Here is a 14,828-nt window from a genome sequence, read left to right as displayed (position 1 = left end):
AGGCTGATCTCTCACCTTCTTCATTATCAAGGATATCACACGAGGTGAGATTTTGCATGGTGCCCCAGATCGATGTAGATTGACAGTCATTTTGTATTTCTTCCATTTTCTTACTATTGCACCAACAGTTGTCTCCTTCTCACCCAGGGTCTCACTTATGGTTTTGTAGCCCATTCCAGTTTGTGCAGGTCTATGATCTTGTCCCTGACATCCTTAGAAAGCTCTTTGGTCTTGCCCATGTTGTAGAGGTTAGAGTCTGACTGATTAATTGAGTCTGTGGACAAGAGTCTTTTATACAGGTGACTATGTAAGACAGCTGTCTTTAATGCAGGTAACAAGTTGATTAGGAGCGTCTAACTGGTCTGTAGGAGCCCGAACTCATAATGGTTTGTAGGGGATCAAATACTTATTTCTCACTGCAAAATGCAAATAAATGTATCTAATTTATGCAATGTGATTTTCTTGATTTTTGGGGGGATATTCTATCTCTCAATGTTGAAATTAACCTACCCTTAAAATTATAGACTGTTCATGACTTTGTCAGTGGGCAAACGTACAAAAACAGTAAGGGATCAAATACTTATTTCCTTCACTGTACATACTGTACAGTAAATGCTCATTGCATACACATCATATAAAGGCACATATGCACATACAAAGTTTATAATCTCTGTGACTCAGGCATTATCCGCCCGCACAAAGCATAATGATGTTGTGGCTGTCTAGATTCAAGAGCATAATTGCTTGTAACTGTAACCAGCCATTGCCGCCGCGTCGCTGTGTTCTGTATGGGTGGACAATGCCTGAGTGCGATCTCTGAGGTTGGGGGGACAATCTTCCTCCTACAGGACATCTTACCCTGCGACTGGCTAGAATCAAGAGCAGGAGGATTGTTCTACCCCCTGCGAGACTCCACAGACCCCTGCCTCATGGCCGATACAGACCTAGCAACTGAGCCAACAGTTCAGAGAGTTAAACTTTACTTTGATTTTGGCAACAAAGATAGCAATTCATTTTAACTATGTAGCTGAAATAATTATGGTGTAGCACAAGGTACAGACGGAGTCTTAAAAATAGCCTTGGCTGCACCTTGCACCACCGTCTTCATCATCTATCATGCGTTTGTAATCATTATACAGACTTATTTCACTTATGTCAGACAAAATACTCAGACAACTTAGAGCCGACACCACGACACCATCACTTGTAGACAAGCGCTTGTGTAGACATTCTCTGTATGATATTGTGTAGACAAGCGCTTGTGTAGACATTCTCTGTATGATATTGTGTAGACAAGCGCTTGTGTAGACATTCTCTGTATGATATTATGTAGACAAGCGCTTGTGTAGACATTCCGTGTATGATATTGTGTAGACAAGCGCTTGTGTAGACATTCTCTGTATGATATTGTGTAGACAAGCGCTTGTGTAGACATTCTCTGTATGATATTATGTAGACAAGCGCTTGTGTAGACATTCCGTGTATGATATTGTGCAGACAAGCGCTTGTGTAGACATTCTCTGTATGATATTGTGTAGACAAGCGCTTGTGTAGACATTATGTGTATGATCTTGTGTAGACAAGCGCTTGTGTAGACATTCTCTGTATGATATTGTGTAGACAAGCGCTTGTGTAGACATTCTCTGTATGATATTGTGTAGACAAGCGCTTGTGTAGACATTATGTGTATGATCTTGTGTAAACCACTGCTTGTGTAGACATTGTGTGTATGATCTTGTGTAAACCACTGCTTGTGTAGACATTGTAGGTATGATCTTGTGTAAACCACTGCTTGTGGGGACATTCTGTATATGATCTTGTGTAGACAAGCGCTTGTGTAGACATTCTGTGTATGATCTTGTGTAGACAAGCGCTTGTGTAGACATTCTGTATATGATCTTGTGTAGACAAGCGCTTGTGTAGACATTATGTGTACGATCTTGTGTAGACAAGCGCTTGTGTAGACATTCTAGGTATGATCTTGTGTAGACAAGCGCTTGTGTAGACATTATGTGTATGATCTTGTGTAGACAAGCGCTTGTGTAGACATTCTAGGTATGATCTTGTGTAGACAAGCGCTTGTGTAGACATTCTAGGCATGATCTTGTGTAGACAAGTGCTTGTGTAGATATTCTGTGTATGATGTTGTGTAGACAAGCGCTTGTGTAGACATTCTAGGCATGATCTTGTGTAGACAAGCGCTTGTGTAGATATTCTGTGTATGATGTTGTGTAGACAAGCGCTTGTGTAGACATTCTAGGTATGATCTTGTGTAGACAAGCGCTTGTGTAGACTTTCTAGGTATGATCTTGTGTAGACAAGCGCTTGTGTAGACTTTCTAGGTATAATCTTGTGTAGACAAGCGCTTGTGTAGACATTATGTGTATGATCTTGTGTAGACAAGCGCTTGTGTAGACATTCTAGGTATAATCTTGTGTAGACAAGCGCTTGTGTAGACATTCTAGGTATGATCTTGTGTAGACAAGCGCTTGTGTAGACTTTCTAGGTATGATCTTGTGTAGACAAGCGCTTGTGTAGACATTCTCTGTATGATATTGTGTAGACAAGCGCTTGTGTAGACATTCTAGGTATAATCTTGTGTAGACAAGCCCTTGTGTAGACATTCTAAGTATGATCTTGTGTAGACAAGCGCTTGTGTAGACATTCTGTATATGATCTTGTGTAGACAAGCGCTTGTGTAGATATTCTGTGTATGATGTTGTGTAGACAAGCGCTTGGTAGATATTATGTGTATGATGTTGTGTAGACAAGCGCTTGTGTAGACATTATGTGCATGATCTTGTGTAGACAAGCGCTTGTTTAGACATATTCTGTGTATGATAATTGTTTAATTATCCTGCGAGTTGTTTTGTTTCTTGGTTAGTAGATTACTAGGTTTCTAGTCTTTCAAAACCCATTATTATTGAAGCAAAACAATCTAGAAACATTCACTTATCTTCTCCTTTTTATTGCAGGTATGTAACGGACGCCACGGTTGCAATTTTTGTAGCTGTCCTTCTATTTATTCTGCCAGCAAAAAGTCCTAGAATATCATGCCACAAACAAAACAGCTTTGATCTTGAAGATTCAGAGGAAGGTAAAAACTACTGTCCCAAACTCCGCTCTTCCAAGTGATGTATGGTAATATAGCATAACAAAGTTGCTGGCTGGGTTTATTAACAGAAGTAAATGAGACTTTTAGTAATCTACTAATATTATTATTATTATTTATTATTATAGCGCCATTTATTCCATGGCGATTTACATGTGGAAGGGGGTATACAGAGCACAAACAATTACAATAAATTTTGAACAATGCAAGTTGGCGACTGGTACAGGAGGAGCGAGGTCCCTGCCCGCGAGGGCTCACAGTCTACAAGGGATGGGTGAGGATACAGTAGGTGAGGGTAGAGCTGGTCGTGCAGTGGTATGGTGGAGCGAGGGTTACTGCAGGTTGTAGGCTTGTCGGAAGAGGTGGGTCTTCAGTAGAGATGAGCGTTGTTCTACTCGAACTGTTCGCCAATCTCAAATTCGAGCTGTTTTGGGCGGTGTTCGAGCCGGTCGGCGAACACGAACAATTTGAGAAAAATTCGGCTGTTCGAGGTTATGTTCGATAACTGTTCGTGCACCAAAATCATAACTGGATTTTTTCTCAGTAATGATGAAAATTAATGTTAATGACGCGCCCCTGGGCCTGTGTCGCGCTGCGGTGCGCACGCGGGAGCTTACCCGGAGCCGGATCCGTGGAGGGTTGTAATCTCGTGGCGGTGACCCGGTCCGTGCCCAGGGAGTCAAACTAGACGGCAGTCTATTAGTAGTAAATAGTTGATGACTACGCCACCCGTTGAGTGCAGCCAGGAAGCTGCTGCTGCAGGGCAGACCGCTGAGGCCGGTGGTAGGATTGTGCAGCGTGATAGTATAACCCCCAACGGGAGGGGTATGGCCTCAGGGCAGCCGACGTGGATGATGGGGGGTAGCAGGAACCACTCAGAGACGGTACGGTGTAGTTCAGGGTCTTTACTGGTAACAACGACAGACCCTCCCGGAGTACTTGCTAGCAAACGGGGCCTGGTCAGTCTTTGAGCAGATGGGATCTCCCCTGGCCAGGCGTAGTTGTAGGCCTCCCAAACTGACTGTACTCTTCTGGCTACCTTGCTAGAAGCTGATGTAAGTAGCCCACGTCCCTGAGTGTACCGTGTGGTGCTCACCCGTATGGCCGGTGACTCGGGGCCTTCTAATGGCTTCCGCTCCACGATGGCGGTGCTGGTCCCACGCGTGTGACCGTGCCTTCGGGCTTCTGGGCTAGAGGACCTGAAATCCCCTGCCCGACGGATTCTGCTGCTGGGTAGGAGTTAGTCCCCACAGCCTCGGACTCCGGGTCCGGTAAAGAATCTTCTTAGTCAGGGCGAGCTCTGTAGCTGCCAGCCCCTGACTCCTTGTAACTCTGCTGTTTCCTATGCTGCTTCTCTTCTCCACTCTCCTTGTCTGACTCACCCTGCCTCAGCCCCGGGTTTATACAGGGGAAGTTCTTCCCCTCCCAAGACTGGGCAGGAGGTGTGGCATGCACAGGATCCCTGACCAAAGGACCTCCCACCTGCTCTCAGACATAATATCTCTATCACTGTGGCAACCAGACCCCTGGGGTGTCACATTCCCCCCTAGTGAAATTTAGTACTCCGGGACTAAACACATTTAGAAAAACATAACAAAGTATAACAATAACAATACTATAAGAAAAACACATAAGATGGTTACGGCGTGTCCGCAACCGGATGCAGTCTTTGAAGAAAAGCAAAGGTGTCCATTTCACCAACACAGGGAGACGTAACCAGGTAGGGGTCTGTCCTACCCCGAGTCCTTAACAGTCTCTAGTCCATCCTGGGTTACGCTCCAACTATATACAAGGATTCCCGGTAAATCCACCAAGGTTTCCTAAAAATAACTAGAAACACAAAATTATACACAAGCAACAAGACACAGAAAAACATAAATAAAACTATTTTTACACTTCAAATTCTCCAGCGTGCGGGTAACTGGCCTCTAGTGGCCCTAGTGGACCTACGGAGCTGACTGTCTGGCCCTGAACTACAGGGTGTAGGAGCTGTCAAGGGTAAACTGGGCAGCTGTCTACCGGCTCTTTGTCTCACTAGGGGTACGGCAGGCTCACTATAAGCAGAGGGTTGATTCTCCTGTTCTACTCGTGTGGAGTCTTCTGCCTCCTGGACCGGCTGTTCTTCCAGCTCTACCCGTTGCTCCGTAGGTTCTTGGGATGATGGTTGGAGGAACGTGAGTACGGGTACCACAACTGCACCATTGACTTGAGTCCAAGACCGAGGGAAGTCCCCGAGCACGGTACTAACCATATCTTCCCTTTCTCCCACGGGTCGATGGTCTTCTTGTTCCTCTTCAGGGTTCCTCAGTTGTTCGGGACACTTCTTCAGGTGGTCCCGGGATACAATGGCTGTGGTTTCCCCTCCGTCTTTACTGATGGTACAGACCTTCGGGTTCTCGTGGCTTGAGGGCAGTACGGTGTACGGGTCCTTCTCCCACTGGTCATCCAACTTGTGGAGCCGTCTTTTCCTCTTCAAGACCTGCTCTCCGGGTACCAGGGGAACAGCGGGAGCATACTGGTTGTAAGTCTTCTCTTGTCTTTCCCTAGCCTGACAGAGACTTCGCTCCACGCTCTCTTGTACTCTCCGGTACTGCTGCTGCCTCTCTGTGTCCCAGTCTGTTTCTGGTGAAGTGTCCTCAGGGGTCAGGACTCCCATTTCCAGGTCAACAGGTAACTTACCAGGTCTTGCCCTCATTAGGTAAGCCGGGGTACAGTTGGTGGAACCTACCGGGATGTGGTTGTATAGGTCCACCAGATCGGGCAACTTTTCAGGCCACAGACTGCGTTCTTCCAGGGGCAACGTTTTTAGAAGATCCATTACCACCTGGTTCATTTTTTCACAAAGTCCATTAGTCTGCGGATGGTAGGGTGTCGTCCTTATCTTCCGGCAGCCATACAGATTGCAGAATTCCTGAAAGACCTCCGCTTCAAAGGCAGGTCCCTGGTCCGTCAGCACTTGGTCCGGGTACCCGTGTGGACGGCAGAAGTGCTGCTGGAAGGCTCTAGCTGCTGTTTGAGCCGTTAAGTCCTTGACGGGGACGACAACCAAGAACCGGGAGTAATGATCCACGATGGTTAACGCGTAGACGTAGCCACTTCTGCTTGGGGTCAGTTTTACATGATCCAAGGCTACCAGTTCCAACGGTTGCCGGGTGACGATGGACTGCAGGGGAGTCTTCTGGCTGGCCCGGTCCTTCCTTCTCAGATTGCACGGGCCACAGTCTCTGCACCACTTCTCGATGGTTCCCCTCATGCCTACCCAGTGGAACCGCTCGCGCAGCAGGAACTCCAGCTTTTTCCACCCGATGTTAGAACCTTGCTGTTAGTTTTTTTTTCCTTTGCTGGTCACATGACCTTGTTGGCCTATTTAATCCTGCTCCGCCCTTCTGGCTTTGCTGGACTTCATTGTATATCTACTTTCTAGCTAGCCTGTGCTCTGTATCTAACTCTGTTAGTTTGCTTGGTCTACGGACCTCTATGTTCTATCTATTTTGTTTGTTCGTCTGTCTGCTACTATTTCTGTTAGGAGGTGTCCCATATTCCTCCCAGTCCTTAGTACTTGTAGGGATTCCCTCCTCACATCTATAGGTCTCCGTACAGACTAGATTAGGACTTTAGCAGGTCTGATCGCAGGATCAGGTTCCCTGTTACATCGTAGGGATTCAGCTGAGTCTTATAGTAGGGACAGATCTCCTCTCTTTCCTTAGCTTTGGTAGCAGAACATAACAGTAAGTCCAGCCAGCAAATTCTCTAAGGAAAGATTTTTTTTGTTCCATCATGGTGTCGGTTCAGGATTTGGCTAAACACCTGCAGGGACTCTCTCTGGAAGTGGCCGAGCTCCGTCAGCACGTGAGTAACTGTCCTGGAGCATATTTCTTGGAGCCTAAGGTATGTTTGCCGGATTTATTTTTTGGTGAACATCGAGAATTTTTTTCATTTAAAAATGCTTGCTTATTATATTTTCGTTTGAGACCCAAGTCCTCTGGGGATGAATCCCAGCGCGTAGGGTTCATAATGTCACTTTTGCGCAAAGAGCCTCAGGAGTGGGCCTTTTCTTTGCAACCTAGTGATACATGCTTCAGATCAGTGGATAGTTTTTTTTCTGCTTTAGGACTATTATATGATGATCCTGACCGTGTCGCATCAGCTGAGACTGAGTTGAGACGTTTAAAACAAGGATCAGGTAATGTCGAAAAATATTGTACTCATTTTCGTCGTTGGTCCACTCAAACAGGGTGGAACGATTCTGCTCTGAAAAGTCTATTTCTTGCTGGGCTCAGTGAAAGGGTTAAAGACCTGCTAATTGCTTATCCTACACCTGAGGATTTGCAACAGGCTATGCAATTAGCTATACGGGTGGATAGAAGACTGCGTGCTAGGGTTAATGAGAGCAAATCCTCTGCTATGTCAGTTTCTGGTTATGATAATGTGTGTACTAACAGTGGTGAACCGATGGAGATTGGATCGGTGGCACCTCGCTCTCAAGAAAAAGACCGTCGTTTTTCGAAAGGCTTGTGTTTCTATTGCGGAAAATCTGGTCATTTGATTAAAGGCTGTGAGCTTCGTATGAAGAAAGAAAAAAAAATGGTCAGTCACGCCCGTATTGCCTGTTTAAATTCCAAGGGTATATTTTTAGCTGCTTCCACGATTGCTCAGGAAAAATTAATGGAATTTCGGGTGTTTGTTGATTGCGGGTCTACACTGAATGTAATTGATGGGGGATTCGTGGAAAAACTCAATTTAAAACCTGAACCTTTATCATCCCCCATTGCTGTGGTTTCTGTGGATGGCTCCCCTTTGAAGAATATTACTCTCAAGGTCAGTGAATTTCCTCTCACTATTAATGGTGTTCACCATGAGAAATTGGATTTGGTAGTGTTGAATAACTTGCCTTCTCCAGTAATATTGGGATTGCCCTGGTTAAAATTTCACAATCCTGTACTGGATTGGTCTACCAGTGAAATTAAATCCTGGAGCCATAAATGTTATGACAAGTGTTGTAACGGGCGTATTGCAGCTTTGGATAGGGGAGAATTGCCTGTTCCTATTCAGGATTTTTGGAGAGTTTTTTCTGAGAAAGAATCGCAGGTTTTGCCTCCCCATAGAGACTATGATTGTTCTATTGAATTTGTCCCTGGAGCGACTCTTCCTAAAAGTCGTTTATTTAACCTTACTATTCCTGAGAGGAAGGCTTTGGAGGAATACATACAGACAAGTTTGGCCGCCGGTCACATTAGGCCTTCTAAGTCTCCTGTGGCGGTTGGATTTTTTTTTGTAAAAAAAAAGGACGGCGGTTTACGTCCTTGTCTGGATTTTCGTGAGATTAACAAAATTACGGTATGCAATCCTTACCCACTGCCATTGATTCCTGATCTGTTTAACCAGTTATTGGGGGCCAAGTGGTTCTCTAAAATTGACCTTAAGGGGGCATACAATCTGTTGCGCATGAAGGAGGGTGATGAATGGAAGACTGCTTTTAACACTCCTGTGGGTCATTTTGAGAATCTGGTTATGCCTTTTGGTCTTACTAATGCTCCTGCATTTTTTCAGAATCTGATTAATGACATCCTTAGACCTTTGATCGGTAAAAATGTGGTTGTGTATTTGGATGACATTTTGATTTATTCGCCAGATCTGGAGTCTCATTGGCGGAGCGTGCGTGAGGTATTACAGTTATTAATGGACAATTCGCTTTTTGCTAAGCTGGAGAAATGTGAGTTCGCTGTACAGAGAATTAGTTTTTTGGGCTACATTATCTCCAGCAAAGGTTTTGAGATGGATCCGGTTAAGGTTCAGGCTGTGCAGGAATGGCCTAGGCCTATTGGTTTGAAATCGATACAGAGGTTTTTGGGTTTCGCCAATTACTATAGAAAATTCATAAAAAATTTTTCTAGTATTGTCAAACCTCTGACTGATCTCACCAGGAAAGGTGCTGATGCGGTTCAGTGGTCTTCTGAGGCCATTGAAGCTTTTGTGTATCTCAAGGAGAGGTTCACCTCTGCTCCCATCCTTATGCAGCCTGATGTTACTAGGCCGTTTTTGGTTGAGGTTGATGCTTCCTCTGTGGGGGTTGGCGCAGTATTGTCTCAGGATAACGGGGATGGATTACATCCCTGTGCCTTTTTTTCAAAAAAATTTTCGGAGACTGAATTGAATTACGATATTGGTAATCGGGAATTATTGGCTATTAAACTCGCATTTGAACACTGGCGCCACTTCTTGGAAGGTGCGGAATTTCCCGTTCAGGTTCTTACGGATCATAAAAATCTGATATATCTTGACGCTGCCAAGCGCCTGAATGCCCGTCAGGCTAGGTGGGCACTGTTTTTCTCGCGGTTTAATTTCTCCGTTACTTACATCCCTGGTACTAAGAATGTTAAGGCGGATGCCTTGTCTCGCAGTTTTTCTCCCATAGTCGGTGCTGAGAAAGAGGAAAACATTTTACAAGAAGGTGTTGTGATAGCTGCTTTAGACTCCGTTTTGGAAGATGAGATTCTTAAAGCTCAGGAGAATGCCCCATCTAACACTCCTCATGGGAGGTTGTTTGTGCCTGGGACCTTTAGGAGAGATTTGTTTGTTGAGTGTCACGAATCTCGGTTGGCAGGTCATCCCGGAATCTCTGAGACCAAGAGACTGGTGGGTCGCAGTTTTTGGTGGCCTGGATGGCAGAAGGAAGTCATTAAGTGGGTATGCCAATGTACTGTATGTGCTAGATCTAAGTCCTCACATACTCCTGCTGCGGGGTTGCTTTGTCCTTTGGAGGTCCCCAGTGCTCCTTGGACACATTTGGCTATGGACTTTATAACTGACCTTCCCCCCTCTGAGGGTTTTACTGTCATCTGGGTGGTCGTGGACCGTTTTAGCAAGATGTGTCACTTGGTTCCCTTCGTCAAACTGCCCTGCGCTAAAACTCTCGCTAAGGCCTTTGTCAAGGAAATTGTCAGACTTCATGGCGTTCCTACTGACATTGTTTCTGATAGGGGTCCTCAGTTCGTGGCTCGTTTTTGGCGTGCCTTTTGTGACAGGTTGGGAATTCATTTGTCGTTTTCGTCCGGATATCATCCTGAATCTAATGGCCAGACAGAAAGGAAAAACCAGGATGTTGAGCAGTTCTTGCGTTGTTTTGTGGCAGACAATCAAGAGGGGTGGTCTGAGTTTCTGCCACTTGCCGAATTTGCTCTGAACAATCATACATCTTCTTCTGCTGGTTGTTCGCCTTTTTTTTGTTGTTCTGGGAGACATCCGTCGTTTGGGTCGTTCTCCAAGTTGGGATCTGCCGTGCCTGAGGAGGAGAATTTTTCCGGTGATTTGGAAAGAGTTTGGACGGATGTGCGTGGTAATCTTCAGGAGGCCAACAGAAAATCTAAAGACTACTTTGATAGGAAACGACAGGAGGTTTTGTTCGCTGTTGGTGACATGGTTTGGTTGTCCTCTAGGAATCTGCGGTTGAGGATTCCTTCTAAGAAATTGGGTCCCAAGTTTGTAGGGCCCTTTAAGGTGCTTCAGGTTGTCAACCAATCTGCTGTTAGGTTGGAGGTTCCTACCTCCTGGAGAATTAATCCGGTCTTTCATGTCTCTCTGTTAAAAAAAGCTGTTGTGTCGGATGGTGACGCCTCTGCCTCTGTTCCTCCGGTGGTGGAGGACGGGGAATATGAAATTTCTCGCATCCTTGACTCTAGACGGTATAGAGGTAGTTTGCAGTATCTTGTGGCCTGGAAAGGTTTTGGACCCGAGGATAACTCTTGGGTGAGGTCAGATGATGTTTCCGCGTCCAGACTTATCAGAGCGTTTCACAGGAGATTTCCTGATAAGCCTGGTCCTAGGGGATCCGGAGGATCCTCTTAGAAGGGGGGGTACTGTTAGAACCTTGCTGTTAGTTTTTTTTTCCTTTGCTGGTCACATGACCTTGTTGGCCTATTTAATCCTGCTCCGCCCTTCTGGCTTTGCTGGACTTCATTGTATATCTACTTTCTAGCTAGCCTGTGCTCTGTATCTAACTCTGTTAGTTTGCTTGGTCTACGGACCTCTATGTTCTATCTATTTTGTTTGTTCGTCTGTCTGCTACTATTTCTGTTAGGAGGTGTCCCATATTCCTCCCAGTCCTTAGTACTTGTAGGGATTCCCTCCTCACATCTATAGGTCTCCGTACAGACTAGATTAGGACTTTAGCAGGTCTGATCGCAGGATCAGGTTCCCTGTTACATCGTAGGGATTCAGCTGAGTCTTATAGTAGGGACAGATCTCCTCTCTTTCCTTAGCTTTGGTAGCAGAACATAACACCCGAAGTGTCCAGCTCCGTCGTGGTATGCCTCCATCACCATGGCTGCGTCTCTTCGTGGCACCACTACTTGCCAGAGTAGTTCATGCGTCCGGGAGTTGACCATTCTGCGGCACAACTTCCCCTTGTAAAGGAATAGTCGACTCTTCTCCGCCCATAGTTGTTTGGCTTCCTCCGGAGCGTCTGGTTCAAGGCGAGCCTCCGGCCGAGTCAGCATCTCCTTCACTAGTCGGACGGCAGGGTCGCTGTCTTGCGTTTCCGCCCAGTTGTAGTGGGGTAAGGGGTTCAACGTAGCAGCCTGCTTACCCCTTACCCGGTGGGAATACTGGATAGTCCCATGACGGTGGAACGCAGGGAGTTCAACTTCTTCCAGTCCCTCCGGATCCTCTCCTTCGTCCGGCAGGTTGGGAATCCTGGACAGGGCATCCGCGTTAGTATTGGAGCGTCCTGCCCGGTATTTGATTGTGAACTCGTAGTTGGACAGACGGGCCATCCACCTCTGCTCCAGGGCACCGAGTCTTGCCGTGTCCAGGTGTATCAACGGGTTGTTATCTGTGTATACGGTGAACCGGGAAGAAGCGAGGTAATGCCTAAAGCGCTCGGTGACTGCCCATACCACGGCCAGGAACTCTAGCTTAAATGAGCTGTAATTCTCGGGGTTCCTTTCGGTGGGTCGCAGTTTTCGGCTGGCATAGGAGATTACTCGTTCTCTCCCCTGCTGAATCTGGGACAGTACGGCTCCTAGCCCGATGTTACTGGCGTCGGTGTAGAGGATGAAGGGCTGGCTATAGTCCGGGTACGCCAAGATTTCATCCCCCGTGAGGGCCATCTTCAGCTGGCGGAAGGACTCTTCTTCTAGCTCTTCCCATTTGAAGGGCGGCTTCTGGTTCTTGGCCTTCCGGGACTGGCCTATCAGGAGGTCCTGCATAGGCGCTGCCTTTTTGGTGAAACCGGAAATAAACCTTCGGTAGTAGCCTACCAACCCTAGGAACTGCCGCACTTCTTTTACGCTGGAGGGGCTTGGCCATCCCTTAATTGCGGTGATCTTATCGGGGTCGGGAGCCACTCCGTCAGCGCTCACCACGTGTCCCAGGTATTGCACCTTTGGTTTCAGGAGGTGACACTTGGAGGGTTTCACCTTTAGGCCGTAACTCGCCAGAGCTTCGAACACCTCCGCCAGGTGTTTCAGGTGGTCCTCATAAGTTTTGGAGTATACGATGACATCGTCCAGGTACAACAGGACCGTCTCGAAGTTTCTGTGGCCCAGACAGCACTCCATTAATCGTTGGAAGGTTCCTGGGGCGTTGCAGAGTCCGAACGGCATGCAGGTGAACTCGCTAAGTCCCATCGGGGTGGTGAATGCGGTCTTCTCCCGGTCCGCCTCTGCTACAGGAACCTGCCAGTACCCGCTAGTGAGATCCAAGGTAGAGAAGAAGTTAGCAGATCTTAAAGCAGCCAATGACTCCTCTATCCTTGGTAAGGGGTACGCATCCTTGTGTGTGATACGGTTGATTTTCCGGTAATCTACACACATCCTCATGGTGTTGTCTTTCTTTTTGACTAAAACTAGTGGGGCTGCCCAGGGGCTACAGCTATCCCGGATTACCCCAGCCTCCTTCAGGTCTCGAAGCATCCCCTTGGCGTGTTGGTAGTGTGCAGGGGGTACGGGTCGATACCTCTCTTTTATGGGAGGATGATCTCCCGTGGGGATGCGGTGTTCTACCCCCTTGACCCGCCCAAAGTCTAACGGGTGTTTACTAAACACTCTCTCGTACTCTTGAACCACCCGATAGACTCCTTGTTTCTGATGTGAGGGAGTGGAATCAGTACCCAAATGTAGTTGCTGACACCAGTCCTCCATGTCTTTCTTAGAGCCGTTACCTTCCTCCGGGTGAGATGGAGGCAAGGGTTCCACAGATTGTATAGAATTTTGATTAGTGGTATATAATTTGGCTAGCGTGGCATACCGGGGCAGGTACACTTCCCTCTCCCCGATATTTATTATGCGAATGGGCACCCTCCCATGGCGTACATTGACCACCCCCCGTGCTGTCAAAATGGTGGGCCTACTGTCTGAGTAAATTGGTTCTACCATTGCCTGGTAATCTCTTCCTCTCAGACCAATAGCTGCCCGGCACCAAATCATCATTTCACTTTTTGGGGGCATGGCAATAGGAAAAGGGTCACACATTCTTACGCTACCAATCTCACCGCCGGAGAGTTCCACTTGTTGCCGTTGCATCAGTGCCCGGATCTCTTTCTGGAGCACCCGCTGCTCGCCGGAGCTGGCGTTCTTGGCAACCTGCTGTAAAAGGAAAATCACCTCTGCAAGACAATTTTCAATTACGTTAGTTCCTAGAGTTATTTTTGGGTGACTCTCATGTTTATCAATATCTACAATGATCAGTCCCTGTGCGGCCAGTTCGACTCTACCGATTTTGAGGGCCACCTCTTTAAATCCGATCTGTGGCACGGGCTGGCCATTGCTGGCGATGATACTCAAGTCGTCGTCAGGGTAGTGGGTAATATCCGAGTCATTCCAGTACTGCTTGAAGAGCACGTACGGGATGGTGGTGACCTGTGACCCGGTATCCAGTAGGGCACTCATGGGAATGCCATCCAGTACCACAGGCAAGACTGGACGTCCTCCCACATATCTGTCGCGCCAGTTCGATGGGCCTGGTGATCTTTTTCCTGGGGGTTGGCCCTCTACCCCAGGTTGTGCCCGTTTAAAGAACAGTACCTTTCCATATGTCCGGATTGATTGCAGCGGCGGCAGATGGGTCGTCCGTCCTCGCTGTATCGGTCACTGGGTCTTCCTCTGGCCGGTGGGGTCCTCCTTGGTCGATGCCACGGGATGTCCTCCGGTCCGGATGCCAGCTGGATCTTCCCTGGGGTGGAAACCTGTAAAGACTGCACAGTTCGGGTTAGCGCAGCAACGCTCTTAGCTAGCTCTTGGACCTGATGGTGTAGGTCTGGAGCCGGGTCATTGTCCAAAGCCTGCGCATCAGCTCCCACAGGCCCTGCTGACAAGGGCGCCGCCTCCTGGTAGTAAGTGGTAGTGGGGCGTCTGTGGGTCACAACGCCACCTGGTGCCGGTTCTCGGAGCACCCGGATGGCTCTGTCCTTGAACTGTGCAAAGTCCAGATGGGGATCCTGTAAGGCCATTGCCCGCAACTGGGTTCGGTGGGCATTGCAATATAAACCCTCTATAAATTGTTCAGTCAACAGCCTGTCCTCGTTTCCCACCCCATCAGGGTCGGTCTGCTTTATGGCCCTCAGGGCCTCTTGTAGGTTTAGTGCATAGTCCCTTATACTCTCATGCGCTCGCTGCTTGCACCCGTAGAATCTAAGCTTAATCTCGGCTGAGGTGCGGGTATCAAAGGTGTCCTTCAGCCGGGTTAATATCCCTGCGACAGTCTTCCTCCCAGGTGGCCA

General features: G+C 47.5%; 1 protein-coding gene across 1 annotated transcript in view; it reads left to right on the top strand.

Moving 5' to 3' along the window:
• LOC141232795 (Na(+)/citrate cotransporter-like) overlaps window positions 1-14,828 on the top strand; it is a 211,408-nt gene that overhangs the window by 154,031 nt on the left and 42,549 nt on the right. The window contains exon 9 of the mRNA XM_073667833.1: window positions 2,976-3,097. Within this exon, the coding sequence (XP_073523934.1) occupies window positions 2,976-3,097 (122 nt within the window). The remainder of the gene's footprint in view (window positions 1-2,975; window positions 3,098-14,828) is intronic.

The sequence above is a fragment of the Phyllobates terribilis genome, unplaced genomic scaffold (genome assembly GCF_046119375.1).
Source record: "Phyllobates terribilis strain yellow unplaced genomic scaffold, ASM4611937v1 Scaffold_2__4_contigs__length_985480577, whole genome shotgun sequence".
Taxonomy (NCBI): Eukaryota; Metazoa; Chordata; class Amphibia; order Anura; family Dendrobatidae; genus Phyllobates; species Phyllobates terribilis.
This window is presented reverse-complemented; position numbering and strand designations above follow the sequence as displayed.